At 40.5% G+C, this 19,641-nt stretch overlaps 1 protein-coding gene across 2 annotated transcripts in view; it reads right to left on the reverse strand.

Annotated features, from left to right (window-relative positions):
- LOC109237452 overlaps positions 1-19,641 on the reverse strand; it is an 80,856-nt gene that overhangs the window by 45,107 nt on the left and 16,108 nt on the right. For both annotated transcript variants that reach the window (XM_019403759.1, XM_019403760.1), the window contains 4 exons: positions 18,081-18,505; positions 16,316-16,439; positions 9,088-9,183; positions 8,890-8,961 (listed from right to left, as the gene is read on the reverse strand). In XM_019403759.1, the coding sequence (XP_019259304.1) occupies positions 8,890-8,961; positions 9,088-9,183; positions 16,316-16,439; positions 18,081-18,505 (717 nt within the window). The remainder of the gene's footprint in view (positions 1-8,889; positions 8,962-9,087; positions 9,184-16,315; positions 16,440-18,080; positions 18,506-19,641) is intronic.

Here is a 19,641-nt window from a genome sequence, read left to right on the forward strand (position 1 = left end):
TATCAAGTCTAGACCTTGAGTTGGAATCCTCCGCCCTCGCCCTAGTAAACCTTTCACCTGACAGAGGAAGATCAATGAAAAAGTGATCGTTGATGAAGTCAGAAAACTCCTCCATGGCCCGCGAAATCAGACTACACCCTAATCTCTCCTCCGGGAATCTAATAGTGTTAAAGTCTCCCCCTAGAACCCATGGAATATCCCATTCCCCCATCACATTGGCCAGTTCGTCCCAGACAAACACCTTGGACCCTTCTCCTACCGGTCCGTACACTCCCCCAAATTCCCACTCCACCCCCCTCACTCTATCTTTGACAAATGCTGCTAAAGAAAAAACTCCCTTCGTAATCTCCTTTACCTCCAAGCTTCTATCATCCCACATTAGAAGAATGCCCCCGGCACTTCCCACTGCTGGAACCAGTCATATTTTACCCAATTACCTCCCCAAACACTCCTCACAATCACATCCCACAAAACTTCCATTTTTGTCTCCTGAAAACAAACTAGGTTAGCACCCCACTCTCTAACTCCCACTTTGATGATGGCCCTTTTATTTGGGTCATTCATCCCCCTCACATTCCATGAAAGAATCTTAACTTCCATAAGTAACAATATCCCCCTTCCCCCTTCCCCCCCCCCCCCCACCCCCTAGCCGAGCTCCCTTCCTCCCTATCACACACCCGGCCCCTTCTCTGGTACACCACTACATCCCCTAAATTATTTTGCTTAACACCTTGACCCAACTCCCTCCCTGCACCATCATAAAAAGATTGTTGCTCAATCTCCCTCAACAGTTCTAACACCCTATCTTCCTTCCCTTCAAAAGAAACACCTAGAAACTTCCCAAAGTTTAATAGTTTATCCTCCATCCAGAAAGACATATCCCCTTCTTCAATCCGTGACGAAATTGGATAGGCGTCTTCTATATGTACCCTTTCCTTGCTCCTGCCGGAGGAATACAAGAGCATAGCATTGCTAGCAATAGGAACCTTAGGTGCCGTAAGGATCTCACCATTTCCTTGAGGGGTGGCAACCTCTGAAATTAACACCCCGCTGCTATGGGAATGTCCAGAAACACCAGTACGGTAGCAGGAAGGAAGAGAGCATGGAACCCTTGGCGGCATATTAACTGGAAATACAGGTCCGACACTAACATAAATTGGGACATGCTCAACAATCTCCCCACAAGAAGAAGAAGCAGCTTGAAGTGTAACCTCAGCACAACTAAGCCCAGGGGCAGATGAGGGGGCGATGGAGCTGGGTCCATCAGAGGCCGGACCTTTAGCCGGTGCTGCCCCTGAAGCAGCGGCCATCGAAGAGGGGAGCAGGTCACTAGAGCTCGGTGAAGAAATGCCACTGTGTGAAGCACCGTTGGCAGAAAAAGGAAGAACGATTGTTCCCATATGCTTAGGAGCCGTATCAGACACAACTTGAAATAATCTGGGTCCCTTAGGATCAATTCTAATAGAATTAGGAAAAGTTGTTGGGCCCATGTGAGGAGGCTCAGGCCTATACTTGCTGAAAACTTGCCCCGCCCTATGATAATTAGAAGAGGACCGGCCATTCTGCCTTTCCAGCATGCATCACTAACCCATTCACGTCTTCTCATCCTGTTAAAATTTTGTCTTCTTCTCCCAAATTCAAACCTCCCGTCTCTTCTCGATCTAACGTCTGATTCCGGCTTAGTCCACTGATCCGATGAGCCCTCCCCTCCCCTCAGAGACAGATTTCCCCTCCCATCCCTTCTATTTGACCGTCCCTTTTCTTCCGCCACTATCACAGGCATAAAGATAGGGCGAAATTCAGGGCTCAACCAAACCCTATAACTCAAGTAGCCATCTTCCACCCCAGTGGAGACAGGAATTCTGCCCCCTTTCCTCACCACAATCCTCACTCGGGAGAGATCGTGTAAGCTGCAAGTGACATCAATAAAAACCCCACACATTTCCCCAATCTTCTTGAATAGGTCAAGACACCAAAGGTGCACCGGGAGACCCACCATGTTGACCACCAATGATTCGCCGGTGAAACGAGGGTCGAGACACCCATCGTGCTCCACCCATCTGTCTAGCTTTTGTTCCTACATGACCTGATTAATTCGATCAGGCAATAGATAGAGAGGTAGCAATTTCTCGAACGAACCGTACTCCTTCGTATACGTCAGGAGTTTGGTTTTTTTGGGGTGATAGTGGAAAAGTTGACAGATAAGTCACCCTTACATACATCAATAATATATTTTCTCCCGTGCTTTCTCACAGAAATCAAATGCTCCCAAGCACAATTCCCTAGGACACTCTCTCTCCTACTTTCTAGGACTGTAGAGTAACCTTTCCGGCGTCTTTCTTGCCGGAAAATCCCCTTTCTTCCTTAAGATACAAAGATATTTCCAAACTAGTTATAATATGAAGGAAAACATTATATACTTTGCGGTGGGTTTCAAATCATACGAGATAGAGAGATGTACAACAAATTCTGAAGAATGGTTTGAATGGACAGAGCGTGGAAGGAACCTAATCAGAAGGACTACATTCAGCAGAAAATCGATGTTGTGGCTGTGTGATAACATGAAAGAAGCATCAAAGGTGAAAGGTAATTATGTGAAAAGGTGGAAAACCAGAGATAAAACATCAGAGACATACTGTGCAAGGAATTTCAGTAGTTATGGTCGTTATATTTCCATCATTGGGGTAATAGGTAGGGGAAGATCGGTCATTATTGTACCAGAGGCAGCATTCAATGCAGGGTGGCTCNATCCAGTTAATGATGTAATGGAAATATAGAGTCTGGCAAATGTTTTGGGGGGGAAGGTGGGGGTTCTACCTACTATACTTGGGGATGCCTTTGGGAGCCAAGAGCAAATCAAAAGGAATATGGAATAATGTGTTGGAAAAATGTGAAAAGAAATTGTCTAACTGGAAGAACCAGTATTTGTCAATGGGAGGAGGCTGATTTTGATCAATTCTGTTTTGGATGCCATGCCTACATACATGATGTCTTTATTTCCAATGCCAGCTAGTGTAGTGAACAGAATTGATGCCCTTAGAAGAAACTTTCTATGGGAAGGTAACTGTGACAAAAAGAAGTTTCACCTGGTTAAGTGGGGTGATCTAATTACAAGCAAAAAATCAGGGGGGTTGGGGATCAAAAATCTGAAAGTGCAGAATCAAAGTCTGATGCTGAAGTGGTTGTGGAAATTTGCAGCAGATGAGCAATCTCTGTGGACAGAAGTGATTAGGGAAAAATATGGAAAGGAAGGAAGCTGGACAACCAAGACAGTAAGAAGACCATATGGAGTCGGTCTGTGGAGATCAATTAGGAACTTATGGCCAAAACTAATCAACAAGGCAAAGTTCAAAGTTGGTAATGGTAGAAAGATTTCACTATGGGAGGACAATTGGCTAGGCCAAGGATCTCTGAAGGGACTATTCCCGGATATTTTCAATTTGTGTCAACAACAGAATGCTACTATAGAAGAGGTGTGGTCAAACCAAGGATGGAATCTCACATTCAGAAGACTGTTAAATGATTGGGAGATTGACAGAGTTATGGAATTCTACAGTTCTCTGCAGCAGTTCAGTGGCATCATCTCAAACCAAGTTCAAGACATGATCAAATGGCAAGGCAATTAGTCAAGGGAAGTTCTCAGTTAAAGATGCTTACAAGGAGTTCAATCAGTCCAATAATCAGGTGGAATGTTGGCCATGGAAGATGATTTGGAAAGTAAAAATACCACATAAGGTGGCATGCTTCACATGGCTACTGGCAAGAGAAGCAGTTCTAACTCATGACAATCTAACTAGAAGAGGTTTTCAATTGTGCTCCAAATGTTATCTATGTGAAGAGGAGGCAGAGACAATTCACCATCTCTTTTTGCACTGCAAGTTCACCTCTCAGATATGGAGAATCTTCATCAGTCTGAGGGGAATTCAATGGGCAATGCCAGGAAGAGTCCTTGATATTCTGGCAAGCTGGAGTAAAATGGGCACACTTTGTAGAGAAAGAGAGAGATGGAGAATTGTCCCAGCATGCATATGGTGGACAGTTTGGGAAGAAAGGAATCAAAGATGCTTTGAAGATAAGTCTAGCAGCATTCAGAAGATTAAGATGAAATGTCTAGCTCTTTTTTATTTTTGGTGTAAAGGTCAGCTTTTGGAGGATCATGAATCCATTTTAGATGTTTTAGAGTCCTTATAAGAAGAAGAAGAAGGACTAGGAGTGCCTAATTTTTGCTAGGGCATCCTTTTTTTGTAATTATGGGGGACTTCACAATTTTAGTGAAGTCTTATATCAATATACAACTATGTTATCTTTTTCAAAAAAAAAGTCACCCTTACTGCCACTCTACAGAACCGTAAGAAGTTCCCATCGAACCACCTGTTTCCTTTGATAAGAATTTTTGAAGCTTGAGACTTGTCGACAAAACGAAAGAGATATGAGTGTCCCCCAGTTGCGATATTTTTAGCCCGTCCTTGACGTTCCATGCCTCTGCTTCCTAGTTCCTAGCAGCCTCTGCAGAACCAACCCATTTGGAGAATGACCCAATCAGACAAGATTCCAAGAAACCCTTGCGCCTGAGAGTGTGCACCTCAGACAGCGAGAAGTGCGGCTCCTGCCCTACGTCGAGCTTTCGATGGCATCTTCCCCCAAGTTCTAGGGCTGGCCAAGAGGCAGCTTTGATGAGAGACATGTTTTCTAGTTTTCTAGATTCTAGAGAGAAGTAGGAGCTTCTCTCTGTAGATTCCATCATATTCTAAATGCGGCTGTCCCAAAAAAGAAGAGAGATCTGGCCAGAAAAAGCCTCAAAGGTTGGAATATCAGTAGTCACAGTGGGTGAAAACAGTATATAGGAAGGGAAGAAAGTTTTCTGGTACTGAACAAAGGAAACAGTCATCGGAATCTGGGGTTTAATGGCTGGAAAAAGAAAAAGTCGTCAGATTTTGGTGAAACTGAAAAGGGAAGGCACGGAAAAGCCTCGAGAAGAGGCTGTCTGAAGAAAAAAGTTTGAAAAGTCGCCGGAAAAAGCCACACGCTCCAACGCATGGCTGAGATCTCGCAAGAAAAACAGGCGAGTTGGCGCGCGCGTGAGGGCGCGTGAGGGCTCGGTTGCCAGAGAACTTCACTGGGGTTTGGACGCGGGAAGCTTGGCTCTTGATGGGGGTAGTGGAGTCTTAGGAAAAAGAAGAGAGAGAAGAGTCTCGGGGAGCGTGCCTGGGAGCATTTCAGCTTTTGAGTCGAATTTCTATTCTGACAAAAAATATACAAAGAGAAATTTACTATATCTAGGCTAACTACTGATTTGCCATTAAAAGTGTTTGGGTGTACTGCTTTTGTTCACAACCATGATCATAATAGGAGCAAACTAAAACCTCATGCAAGAAAGTGTGTTTTTATAGGCTATGCTCCAAATCAGAAAGGGTATTGTTATGATCTGAATACAAAAAAGATTGTGGTTACTATGAATTTTACTTTTTCTGAATCCAAACCTTTTTTTGGCACTCATCTTCAGGGGGGAGAAGTTTGTAGAAGAAGAGTTGTTTTGCAATAATGAGGGAATGAGTCAAAATAAAAAAGAACCTAGTTACCTGATAAACATGGATGAGCTAAATATGTATGATAATGATCTAGGAAAGATAAGGAATGAAAATGCTATAGATAATAAAGGCTATGATTTTGAACTTGTAAAATCAAAGCATGATCTAATTAACAACAAAAACGGTGAACAAAAGAGTTGTGCGTTAACACGAGGAGAAACCAGAATCTTGGAAAAGAGACCGAAAACTCTCAACATGGTCAGTCATCCACTAAACAAGACCAGAATGAAATTCCAGGTAATGAGATTCCACGTAGTACCTCAAACGTGTCTATTTCTGATACATCTCTTGTTCCTTCAGATCTTGATCTTCCTATAGCTAAAAGAAAAGATGTGAGAAACGTCACTAAACACCCCATGTCAAACTTTGTGTCATATAAAAAATTGCCCCCTTCGTATTCAACTTTTCTTTCTCAATTAGCTATTTTTGAGATACCAAAGAATGTGCAGGTTGCTTTAAATGTTCCTGAATGGAGGGAGGCAATTTTAGAGGAGATGAAAGCCCTAGAACAAAATGAAACTTGGGAAATTATGGATCTACCACGAGGAAAGAAAACAGTGGGTTGTACGTGGGTTTTCACCATCAAATTCAAGTCAAATGGGTCACTGGAAAGATATAAGGCGCGTCTTGTAGCTAAAGGGTTTACTCAAACCTACGGCATCGACTACCTTGAAACATTTGCTCCAGTAGCCAAACTGAATTCTATTAGAGTCCTCCTTACTGTTGCCGTATCTTAATTGGCCCCTACAACAGTAAGATGTAAAGAATACATTCCTCAATGGAAAACTTGAAAAGGAGGTCAAATGGGTCACTGGTAAGATATAAGGCGCGTCTTGTAGCTAAAGGGTTTACTCAAACCTACGGCATCGACTACCTTGAAACATTTGCTCCAGTAGCCAAACTGAATTCTATTAGAGTCCTCCTTACTGTTAACGCTAATCTTGATTGGCCCCTACAACAGTTAGATGTAAAGAATGCATTCCTCAATGGAAAACTTGAAAAGGAGGTCTACATGGATCCTCCTCCGGGCTTTGAAAATCGATCGGGGATAAAGGTATGTAGACTTAAAAGGTCTCTCTATGGTCTAAAGCAATCTCCTCGAGCTTGGTTTGAAAAATTTACTCAATTTGTTAAAGGGTTGGGTTACTTGCAAGGACAAGCAGATCACACAATGTTTATTCGGCATTCACTACAAGGAAAAATAACAATACTTATAGTGTATGTTGATGACATTATACTTACGGGAGACGACTCAATTAAGATGAAGAATTTAAAGGACCAGTTAGCATCAGGAATTCGAAATCAAAGACTTGGGACCCTTGAGGTATTTTCTTGGCATGGAAGTGGCTTAATTAGGAGGGAATAATGGTATCTCAAAGAAAATGTGCTGGATTTGTTGAAAGAAACAGGGATGAGCGGGTGCCGACCAGCAGAAACTCCTCTTGACCCAAACATAAAGATCGGGAATAAAGAAGGAGATCTTATTGACAAAGGTCAATATCAGAGATTGGTAGGAATACGTATCTACCTATCGCACACTCGTCCTGACATAGCTTTTGCGGTAAGCTTGGTTAGTCAGTTTCTGCATTCTCCTCAAAAAGAACATCAAGAGGCTATGTATCGAATTTTGAGGTACTTGAAAAGCTCACCGGGAAAAGGGTTGTTGTTCAAGAAAAGTGATAAAAGGAGCATTGAGGCATACACAGATGCAGATTGGGCAGGGTCCTGTACTGACAGAAGGTCTACTTCTGGGTATTGTACATTTATTTGGGGAAATCTTGTGACATGGAGAAGTAAAAAACAAAATGTTGTGGCATGAAGCAGTGCTGAAGCAGAGTACAGATCTATGGCTCATGGAATCTTTGAGATTATTTGGCTTAAGAAAATGATGGAGGAACTTAGAAGACCTCTAACTTTACCAATGAAGCTATACTGTGACAATAAAGCTGCCATAAGCATTGCCCACAATCCAATTCAACATGATAGAACAAAACATATTGAGGTGGATAGGCATTTCGTCAAGGAGATGCTTGAAGAAGGAAGTGTGTGCTTGCTATTTTTTTTTTTTTTTTGATGTGTGTGCTTGCTATTTGTGCCAACAGATCAGCAGACATCAAATATTTTTACTAAGGGGTTATTTAAACCAAGATTTGAAAGTCTTGCGAGCAAGTTAGGCATGTCGGATATCTACATGCCAACTTGAGGGGAGTGTAGATTTGTAATATCTGATTATGATTGTGTAATCAAATCAAATCAAATCAGATATGTTGATTTGTATTATCTGATCATATAGGATCAAATCATATCAGCTAAGTTAGGAAAGTTTTAGATTCTTAGGGATTAGATTAGAAATACCCCTTTGTCTGGAATCAGGGAATTATTTCCTTTTTTATTGATTTATTTTCTCCTATAAATTGTGTATTCTTTGACAGAATAATACGTACTGTTTCGATACCAAAATTAACAATTATCATCAGCAGCACATACCGCTCCTGATCATAAAACTAAAGCCTGATATTTTCGCTTCCCTGAAACGTCCTGTAATAACCAACTTTATGAAATTTTGTTATATGTTCTTATCACATTGTGGTTATCAGCTTTATGAACTTTCAAGCATCACTAGGCACACAGCCACTTTTCCTAAATTTTTTGTGGTTGAAAGTGGGGGGTGGTTCACGTAGAAGTTTCTCTGGAAAAAGCTCAAGCTTTGGGATTATTCGGAATCCACGCGAGCCATCTGGAAGTGTTTTTCGTCGCTTTGTGAAGGAAATAGTCATCCAAGAGCCAAAGCTACAACAAAGGTAGGTCTTTCAGATTTAGAAGCTCCAATTTCAAGGAGTAGACCTGTAGCAACTTATGATACATCAACTTCTTCTACATGTGTAGAAGGCTAGCAAAAAGACTCAATTTCCTTCCGATCGAACCTTCACCTTGATTCAAGAACTCGTAGAAGCAAAATCTTGTTTATCTCACATTCATCAATCAAAAAGAACCTGAACAGCATACCACGATCTATTTAAATCAATCACACCCACAATATGCAACAAAACAGTTAAATCCAAATACTTAATGTCAAGACATAAGAACACCAGACAATATGAGCAATTGGTGAACCGGGTCATGTTCAATGTTCATTAGTTAAGGCACTCCATGATGAAATTGTGATTAGAAAGAAGGACAATCCAAATCAAGAAAGAAGATATGGCAAAGACATAGAAATGATGATAGAACTAGAATAAAAGCAATCATAGAATTGCCATGAATCGTACTATGCAATTCCAAGCACAGTTGTGGCACATACCTGACTTAACAGCTTCCAGGATATGTTTGAAGATTTTGCAGAAGTTGCAGCTATATCAACGCACAGGAGAATCTTAAAAGAAAAGGCAAAGATGTCAGTCTACAAATTCATCCATGAAATAACGAGTGGCCATGTTGACATGCATAGAAACATCAAAATGAGGGAAAAGACACTGAGAGGATGAACATGGTGTCTTACAGCTGGTAGAGGACCTAACTGAGCACGTAAAGACGAGAAATCCAGTTCTTGAATCGGGGAAGTCCCATCAGCAGCACGGGAAACAGCATCTTCAACCTGACAAGATAATGACAAATATATTTAGAATGTCTACAATCTGAAAGTTGTCTCTGCTACCCATAAAATGAGTTCACTTACTAGACAACCATCCTCATTCTATAAACACACTAACACCATGCAACAACATTTATAGGATTATCTGAGAGGAGCAATGCATCAAAGCAAATATTTTTCCACTTTGATAAAAAAGAAAGCCTGCATTGTAGAGAATCCTGTTTAATTAAAATCTATTCATATCAATCAGTATTCACCAAAGTGTTGCTGTAGTTAATATTGCAGCTGATTCTGAAACCATATGAAGCACTAGTCAGGATTACTTTCCCATTATCCAAAATGAAAACATAGTCAATCCTTTAAAATCTAAAGAACAGGAGCTTACAAGATGTCCATCACAGGAAGAGCGTATCATATCAAGAACCCTAAGCTCACAAAACTGAAGTCCTATGTCTCTGATCATTATTAAATAATCTAAAAGGAGACTGGTAATAAGTCATGCCACAATTCTGACAAGAACTCTAAGCTCAGAAAGCTAACGTCCAACTTTCTGTTTCTTCTTACACGTCTAACATTAGTTCGATTTTTTCATTCAAAGACAGCAATTATTCACACAGATACGGAAAATCCAACTAAATGCCAGTTAACAGCAATAATAGCCCCCTCATAGTGAAACAACCTTTCTCGGAACCCTAGGAATCCATAACAAAAGATATTGAAAAGTGTACTCCCAGACCAGAAGCTTAGGACTTGACAGAAAAGACGCCATTATTCCCTGCTCCCCATTTCCATACATCATGGCTAGCCAGCGGAAAACTTTGTTTGTGAAGCTTCTCAATTAAACTATGAAATTCTGCGACCTACCAATCTTGCAAGTTCCTCCGAGACCTCAACTCCCATGGACTTCTCCACCCTGTAGCCATTGTATTTGTTGAACTAACATCTCCTTCTGGCATGAAAACCTGTATATATTTTGAAATGTGATACTCAAATTGTCGTTCCCACACCACCTCTGTGTCTCTAAAAACTTACCCTACTCTCATCACCTACCCTGAATGATACATAACCTAGAAATCCTCATCCCACCCCTTCAAGGTATTCTTCCAAAGCCCGCATCCATGAGGGAGTGTGATATCTTTAGCCCTCCACCCCCATCAAAAACCCCATATTTCTCCACAATCACCCCCCTTCAAAGTGCATTCTCATCTCTCCGTAATCTCCGCAACCAATTTCCATTAATGCCCTGTTAAAGGCTTTCAAATCTTTGATCCCAAGCCCACCCCAACACTTTGGTGTTGTGACAGTCTCCCATTTACCAAGTTAAATTTCCTTTCCCTGCTAGAAGTGTCCCATATGAAATTGAGCATTTAACAAAGACATGAAATATGTAAGTATACTCGAAAGGGTACTCTTTATTAACACTTCCTTTCCTCCTTTGAATAGGTATCTCTCTTGCCAACCCGCAAGTCTTTTTTCAACCCTATCAATCACCGGGTTCCAAACTGTTTGGTCCTTATAAGATGCTCCAAGTGGTATTTTTTTGATGAAGTAAGATGTTGCATTAAAGGCATCAAGAAGATGCAAAGAGTACAAGAAAGAGGTTCAGTTTGCTCCTAAATACAAAAATCTAGGTCAGAGCTTTGAGCAAAACCAAAACCAAAAGGAAAAAACTGGCTTTTAAGCCATAGTGAGAGAGCTAATAAAATCTAACATGGAAATTACATCATTTACAGGGGCTAAATTACTCTAACTGAACAGATTCATCAAACACTTAGACTTCAGGGTGCAGTTGGGAGTTGAAATGCCATCAAAACATCTGCGATTTCTCTCTGTCCATATACACCAAAAATGCATGTTGGGATCATTTGTCAGATCTTCTTGATGGCCCTGTCAACTTTCCAAGAGTTCCAACTTTCCACTGCTACCTTTATGTTTTGTGGAGTTGCCCAGCTAATTCCAAAAACTGATAGGAACATATGCCATATATTTGCTGCCACTGGGCAGTGTAAGAAAAGATGATCCCAAGTGGTATTTCGAAAAGTAGTAGGAAGCGCCCCCCCCCTTGCAATTTCAAACTTGTGCTAATGCCTCTATGTTTTCCACCTCACCAACTAGGATGATTTTGCATCCTCTCTAAGAAGGAATTTTAGACCAAACACCTGGAACCATGTCAACACTTGTCTCAAGTACTCCAACTGAGCCCTACCGAGCTCTAGTAAAAACTTTGAATATTTAAAAAAATATTAGAATGGGTCTGAGATTAGATCTTTCAACATACAAATAGTCTTGTGCCACCCACTTTACCTATTTACACGTTACGTGAGCTTTTCTCTGGGCTAAGAGTTTTTGAAAGGAGAACCAATCAGCTTAGAGCCAAGCATTCCTGTCTCCTCAAGGGATCAGAATAGCGATGGATTTATGACATTCATTTCATCAACTAGCCAGCCCCCATTCCCTTATTAGATAAGCACTTACCCTTATTTCAAATTATCAAAAGCTCAAGCTCTCATATTTTCTGAGTTTCTCTTTGAATCTTTCTTATGCAAATCCAGCTAAAGGATATTGAAGAACCAAGAGACTTCGAGCCTGTTTGGATGGGCTTGTTTTAAGTGGCTTTTAAGCCAAAATAGCTTTTAAGCCATAAGTTAGGAATTCTATCTTTTGGCTTTTGGCTTGTTTTTGTCATTTTAGCTTAAAAAGAAGTGCTTAAAAGTACTTTTTTACTTTATCCAAACACTACAAAATGACTTAAAAGCTATTTTGGCTTAAAAGCATTTAAAAAAAGTCAATCCAAACGGGCTCTTCATTTTATCATTTCTGGCCCAGATTTAAAGACCCACAAAATCAAAATACAGGAGTACAAAAACATGAAGACCAGTAGCAAACAGTATCACAAAATTATTAAAAGTTATCAAGCTAAGCAAAGAGTTTGGATTGGATTTTCAAGGCTGTGAGAAGGAGGCTCTGCAGCTATTCATGAAGATCAATCACAAGAGGCAAGCAAACAAGGGAGAAGCAGAATTGGTGGTGGCAACAACTCCAAAAACTAAGGGTTTCAAAGAGCTTAAAAGTCTGGATATAGGGAGCAATTTTCAAAGCAATGGCACCAGAAGCAGGGGAGGTTACCTTATCATCAAAGATCAATGAAAGTCAACGTCATATCATGGAACGTAAGAGAGCTAAACAGGCCAAGGAAGAGGGAAACGATCAAGAGTTGTATCAATACCTGGAAAGATGATGTGTATTGCTTTCAAGAATTCACATTGGAAGGTGATATCACAAGAATTGTTAAAGATCTATGGGCAAACAGATGGGGGAAATTTGCATCGCTGGAACCGAGCGGAACCAGGGGAGGCATTCTGCTTATGTGAGACAGTAGGATTTGGGATGGTGAAATAAGTAGCTTGGGATCTTACTCTATTTCATGTAAATTCACAGGAAAAATCCAGGACTTCACCTGGCATTTAACTAGTGTTTATGCTCCAAATGATAGAGAAGAAAGAGAAGAGGATTGGTGGGAAGTTGGCGCAGCTAGGGGATTATTCAGTGGCCCCTGGATTGTATGTGGGGATTTTAATACAGTTAGATTTCCCTCCGAAAAGAAAAATTGCAACAGATTCACTAGAGCAATGACTGATTTCTCTGAATTCATTGAAGACATGGGGTTTAGTGAACTTACAACTGTTAGGAGGCAGATTCACTTGGAGAAAAGGAGATAGAAACAACTCTGCAGCTAGACTTGACAGATCTCTGATCTCTGAAGACTGGGATGAGGGTTTTAGAAACATAAAACAGTCAACTCTTCATAGAGTGACTTCTGATCACACCCCATTATTGCTTCAATGTAGGAACTGGGAATCAACTAAATCCTATTTCAAATTTGAAAATTGGTGGTTGCAGACAGAGGGATTCAAAGACATGGTCAAAAACGAGTGGCACTCATTTACTTGTGAAGGAAGGCCAGACTACATCTTGGCTTTCAAGTTGAAAGCCTTGAAAGATAAACTCAGAAATTGGAGCAAAACAATCCAAGGGAACCTGGAGATGCAGAAACTCAACATACTCACTCAATTGTCTGAGCTAGATGAGATTCAAGATCAAAGAGACTTGAATGAGGATGAAATACTTACCAAAGCTACCTTGTTTATGGAGTTTGAGGAAATTGCTAGACACGAATAGGTGGCATGAAGACAGAGATCCAGGGAAACATGGTTGAAACAAGGGGATAGGAACACAAAGTTCTTTCATAGAACAGCCAATGCACACAGAAGACAAAACAACATTGATCTTCTAGACGTAGAAGGCCAACCTATGAGGAACCCAGCTGACATCAAAAGAGCGATTGTCACATACTATCAAAGGTTGTATGCAGAAACAGAAGAATAGAGGCCGCAAGGCAACCTCAGAGTGTGTCCCACAATCACAGCAGAAGCAAACCAAATGTTGCAGAGTCCATTTGAAGCTCAAGAGATATGGAATAGTGTCCAAGCATGTGCTGGGGACAAAGCCCCTGGACCTGATGGCTACTCCATGGCTTTCTTCACCCATTGCTGGGAGGTGGTCAGCACAGATGTAATAGCTGTTGTACAGAACTTCTATGATAGAGGAATCTTTGAGAAAAGCTTCAATGCAACCTACGTAGCTTTGATCCCAAAAAAGAAGGGCGCCAAAGAACTTAAAGATTTCAGACCTATCTCCCTTATAAGTAGCATCTATAAAATAATTTCAAAACTACTTATTGAGAGACTCAAGAAAGTTGTGCACAAATTGGTAGGCACTCAACAAATGGCCTTTATCAAAGGGAGACAGATTATGGACACCATTCTCATCTATGTTACTCGGACTCTCCGAAAATGTCACCGGGTTCGTGTCGGATTCTCCAAAAGCAGTGTATTTTTGGAGAATCCGACACGGGTGCGGCAGTATTTTGGAGAGTCTGCGCAACATAGATTCTCATTGCTAATGAGTGTATAGATGCAAGGATACGAAGTAAGAAACCAGGGATATTATGCAAACTTGACATTCAGAAGGCCTTTGATAATTTGAATTGGAACTTCTTACTTGGGCTCTTAGTGAAGATGGGTTTTGGAGAAAGATGGGTCAACTGGATCAAGTTTTGCATTAGTACAGTAAGATTTTCTATCCTGGTAAATGGCTCACCGGCTGGCTTCTTTCCATCACAGAGAGGGCTGAGGCAAGGCAGGGAGATCCTCTCTCCCCCTTCCTTTTTATCATAGCCATGGAAGGCCTTAATGACATGTTGAAAACTGCTCAAATCAACAATTGGGTCAACGGTTTCAACGTATCTCACAGGGCAGCCAGCAACCTGGAAATCACACACCTCCAATATGCAGATGGTACACTGGTGTTCTGTGATGCTGACAGAGAACAACTGAAGATGATGAGGGTGATATTCGTTCTATTTGAAGCTATTTCTGGGTTGCACATTAACCGGAGCAAAAGCCATTTATATCCCGTTAATGAGGTAAATGGACTCCAAAACCTGGCTAACATTCTTGGAGGAAAGATAGGGGAACTACCGACTATATATTTGGGCATGCCTCTAGGAGCTAAGAGCAAGTCCAGAGGGATTTGGAATGATGTATTGGAGAAGTGTGAAAAGAAGCTGGTTAACTGGAAAAGTCAATACTTATCCTTGGGAGGAAGACTAATCTTGATTAATAGTGTGTTGGATGCCTTACCTACTCACATGATGTCTCTATTCCCGATTCCTGTCAATGTGGTGAAACGAATAGATGCAATGAGAAGGAAATTTCTGTGGCAAGGCAACAGCGACAACAACAAAATTCATCTGGTAAAATGGGATGCTCTATCGGTCAGCAAGAAGAAAGGAGGACTAGGAATCAGGAATTTGAGAGTACAGAATCACAGCTTGATGATGAAGTGGTTCTGGAGATATGGTTCCAATGAAAATTCACATTGGAAGGAAGTAATCAAAGGGAAATATGGAGTAGAAGGAAACTGGGCAACCAAACATGTTAGTGGTCCTTATGGAGTAAGCCTCTGGAAGTCTATTAGAAACTTATGGCCAAAATTCAGAAGAAAGGCCCACTTCAGAATAGGTAATGGTTTGAAAACTTCTTTCTGGGAAGACAAATGGCTTGGCCAAAATTCACTTAAGCAGCTATTCCTGACATCTACATCCTGAACCAGCAACAAGAAGCAACTGTGGGTGAAGTATGGTCTATCCATGGTTGGAACCTTAGCTACAGAAGACTACTCAATGACTGGGAAATAACCAGGATAACAGAATTTTACAAAACATTAGATCAGTTCAAGGGGACATCCACTCTCTGAAGACTCTGTTCTGTCGCAAGGGAACAGGCAAGGTATTTTCTCAGTCAAATCAGCATACAAGGAATTCAACCTCTCTAATAACCAGATTGATAGCTGGCCTTGGAAGTTAATATGGAAAGTCAAAATTCCATATAAAGTTGCCTGCTTTACTTGGCTCTTGGCCAGAAAAGCAGTTCTGAATCAGGACATCCTCATCAGAAGGGGCTTCCACCTATGCTCCAAATGATATCTATGCGGTGAAGAGGCTGAGACAATCAGCCATCTTTTTTTGCATTGCAGGATTACAGAACAAATATGGAGGATTTTCATTAATCCGAAGGGGATCATGTGGGTAATGCCTAGGGATATAATGGACGTCCTAAGATGCTGGAGCAATTACGGCACCTTAACCAATAAGAAAGAAAGATGGAATATAGTCCCAGCTTGCATTTGGTAGACAATTTGGTCAGATAGAAATCAGAGATGCTTTGAAGACAGAAGTAGCACCATACAGAAATTGAAAATGAAATGTTTAGTTCTTTTCCACTTTTGGTGTAAACAAAAGTATATGGAAGATCCAGAATCCATCATTGAATGTCCTAGGCTCTCTGTAGTACAGTAGGGATTTAAGATATTCCTATACCATCTTCTGTAAATTTGAAAGACTGCACCTCCTTGGTGCAGTTGATATATATACAAAATTGTTACCTTCTCAAAAAAAAACAGCCACCAACTATATCCAATTTTAAGGACAAACTAGAAAATATATGTAAAATACATAGAAGTTCCGCACGGGATATTAACTGATACACATACAACCAGCAGATAAGGAACATACAGATGCTCTTCCAAAGGCGCTATCTACCCATTCAGCCAGCTCTAGTGTAGCTTTGTCTTCTGGAGGCAAAGAGAAACGGTTGACAGCCTCTTCTCCAATATCATACTTTGCCCTTTGCATACAGCTGCATCAACACAATTAAAAAGATATTGCTTAAGCCAAAAATTGACCTCACATCTATAGGTGATAAGAGTGCAGGTTAAGGAGCAGCTTGATAACCTAATTTAGCACTTAAAACCGTAGTCCTGATTTGGATGTACAAGGGAAAGCAATGGAAACAAAGTTGCAATGGCATCAGATTGTACTCCTCAACTCTTTCCTAGGACTGGTATATCTATAACGAATTTTAGGATGCAGGCTATTCCAAACCCGAATTTGGTACACAAACTTAAATTGGGTTCTAAATGTAATGATAATGGCAAAATGACATGCCAAAGAATCTAAATATCCAAATGAAAACTTTAAAACAATGATTGGGATGGCTGAAGACATCTATAAATCCCTTTGGATGCCCAGTGTTGTCAAAAGCGAAAAGCTCTAAAAAGCGCCCCGGGTCTATTGGGGCTTTAAGTGCAAAGCGCAATTAAAATGTGGGCTTTAATAAAAAAGGAGCAATAAAGGAAAAAAATAAATATATATGTAATTCAAGAAAAAAGAGTAGCAACTTCACTCATAATGTTTTTTTTAACAACTAATACACTTATTTGTCGATTATTATTATTGTTTAGTACTGCCTGATTCAAGAGAGAACTCATGGGCAATAAGGCACACGCCTTAGTGCCTTGCTTACACTAAAGCGCAACTTAAGCGAGGCGAAGCGCGCTTCTTGAGTTTTTCTGAGCTTTAGGACTTAAGCGCGCCTTAAATGAGCCTTTGACAATACTGTGGATGCCTCTTCATAATTGATACGAGATACTATTTAACCCAGTCAGATATAAGTGTGTCAAATATTTGACTCTGATATCGTATGAAATACTCTAAGAATCCAACCGTAACTTCAAGGCAATGGTTGGAAAGGCACAAGACTATTTATTTTGTAAGGCTAAGATCATTAATCATGCGAAAAGTTCCTACATGCAAGCAGTATATAGTACAAGACTATTATAGGCCACAACTGAACTAAGGGCTGAAAGGTAAGGGGCAAGTCCAGCAGGAAAGGCAGCAGTGGAAACTAAGGGGATGGGGACTCACAATGCAAGGATAGAAATTAACTGAGGTGGAGGATAAGAGATATCCCCAAAAACAGGAAAAAGGTTAAGGCAATATGGTAACTATATCATCCCAGCACGATTCAACCCTACATTGACATGACAATTCTGCCAGAGCATCAGACGGATAAATTCAAGCCATTGCTGTAAAATTGAAACTAAGATTCAAATTATCTTTCCAGCATAAATATTAAAAAATGTTTAACCATCATCTAAAAGGAAAAACATTTAACATTAGATACAATGCAGGCTCGCCAAGAACTCTCAAGGCAACAAGAGATACAACTACTGGCCTGTAAACAAGAGACACTGATTTAGAAAGAGCTACCTTCAACCCTAAATATTTCTAGGTAGTATTAAATTGATAGAGACGTACACTCTTCTGAGAAAATTTTATAATGCATTCCCAATAATCAAAAATGAAATAAGAGAAGGCATACAGTGAGGACAACTAGAACAACACTTTTTCTAAGGTTTTTGACTCAGTTGTCTGGAAACAAAAGGACATTTCTAAATTATATGCATTAAAATGACAAAGTAGAAACACTAGTACTTACAGGTTTAGCAGTTTGGATGGGGCTGCACGTAATATCGTAAGAGCCTCCCTCCATCTCCACTGTCTTTCAGAGAATGGGAGAAGGCACTGCAAAATTGACAAACGCCATTCCCAATCCTCAATAAATCTTTTGGCATTCATAATTCTCCATTCTATGGCTTCTTTGATACCAGCAGACATATTTACTTCCCCATTATTCTCCTTCTCTGAGTTTGAAGATGGTAGATATTGCCGCAATATATCTAATAGTTGCCCTATAAACATTACAACGGTCTTATTTTGCCCATCATGAGTTGCATCCTCCAATTGTTGCTCCCTCGATATATTGGATGATTCAGATGAGCTGCTTGATGAAGCACAAGGTGTCAAATTGAGAGAAAGGCCATCCATATGCAGAAGAGAGATGATAATGTTCACCATCAGTATCTGTGATTGCATGGGGGAAAAAAGCCCTTTGCTGTAAGTAATACAAGGACTAATAAAACAAATAAAAGGGGCAAGACGGAAATAGCCAACTTCAGAAATCATTCCTCCAACTTTGGAAATCAAAAATCAAACCACAGTCTACACAAAAGAAAATTTCTGTCATTGCAATAGTATCACAAATCATTCAATGGAAGTTGCTTGTTTTCAGTACCACCTTCGCTCAACTGGGAGAAAGATATTTCTGATGCTAGCATGTACCTTCTCCAAAATACTTCTGTCAAACTTAGCAAAAGCAAATCAAAGGGGATATGGAATGGAGTAGTAGAGAAATGTGAAAAGAAGTTAGTAAGCTGGAAGAGCCAATATTTATCCTTGGGAGGAAGACTAATTCTTATTAACAGTGTTCTTGATGCTATGCCTACTTACATGATGTCCTTATTTCCAATGCCTGCAAGTGTAGTGAAAAGACTTGATGTTCTGAGAAGAAATTTTCTTTGGCAAGGCAGCAAGGAAAAGAATAGAATCCATCTGCCAGGTGGGATATCCTTACAGCCAGTAAGAAGGAAGGGGGAATGGGGATCAGAAATTTGAAAATTCAGAACCAAGGCTTGATGATGAAGTGGTTATGGAGGTCTGCTACAACAGAGCAATCTTTGTGGAAGAATGTAATCAAGGCAAGGTACGGGATGGAAGGAAGTTGGACAACTAACTCTGTAAATAGTCCTTATGGGGTAAGTTTGTGGAGGTCTATCAGAAATCTATGGCCAAAGTTCAGTAACAAATCCAGTCTCAAAGTTGGAAATGGAACAAAAACATCTTTTTGGGAAGATAAATGGCTTGGGAAAAGAACACTGAAGCAACTTTTTCCTGACACTTACAATCTGAATCAACAACAAGGATCATCTGTTGGAGAGGTGTGGACAGATCAAGGTTGGAATCTCACTTATAGAAGACTACTAAACAATTGGGAAATACAGAGGTTGACAGCTTTCTATAACACCCTAAAACAATTCACAGGGACATCCAACACTGAAGATCATGTGATCTGGCAATGGGGTAGACAAGGCAAGTTCTCTGTTACATCAGCTTACAAGGCGTTCAATCACTCTAACAACCAGATTGGTTGTTGGCCTTGG

This window comes from Nicotiana attenuata, unplaced genomic scaffold (assembly GCF_001879085.1).
Source record: "Nicotiana attenuata strain UT unplaced genomic scaffold, NIATTr2, whole genome shotgun sequence".
NCBI lineage: Eukaryota > Viridiplantae > Streptophyta > Magnoliopsida > Solanales > Solanaceae > Nicotiana > Nicotiana attenuata.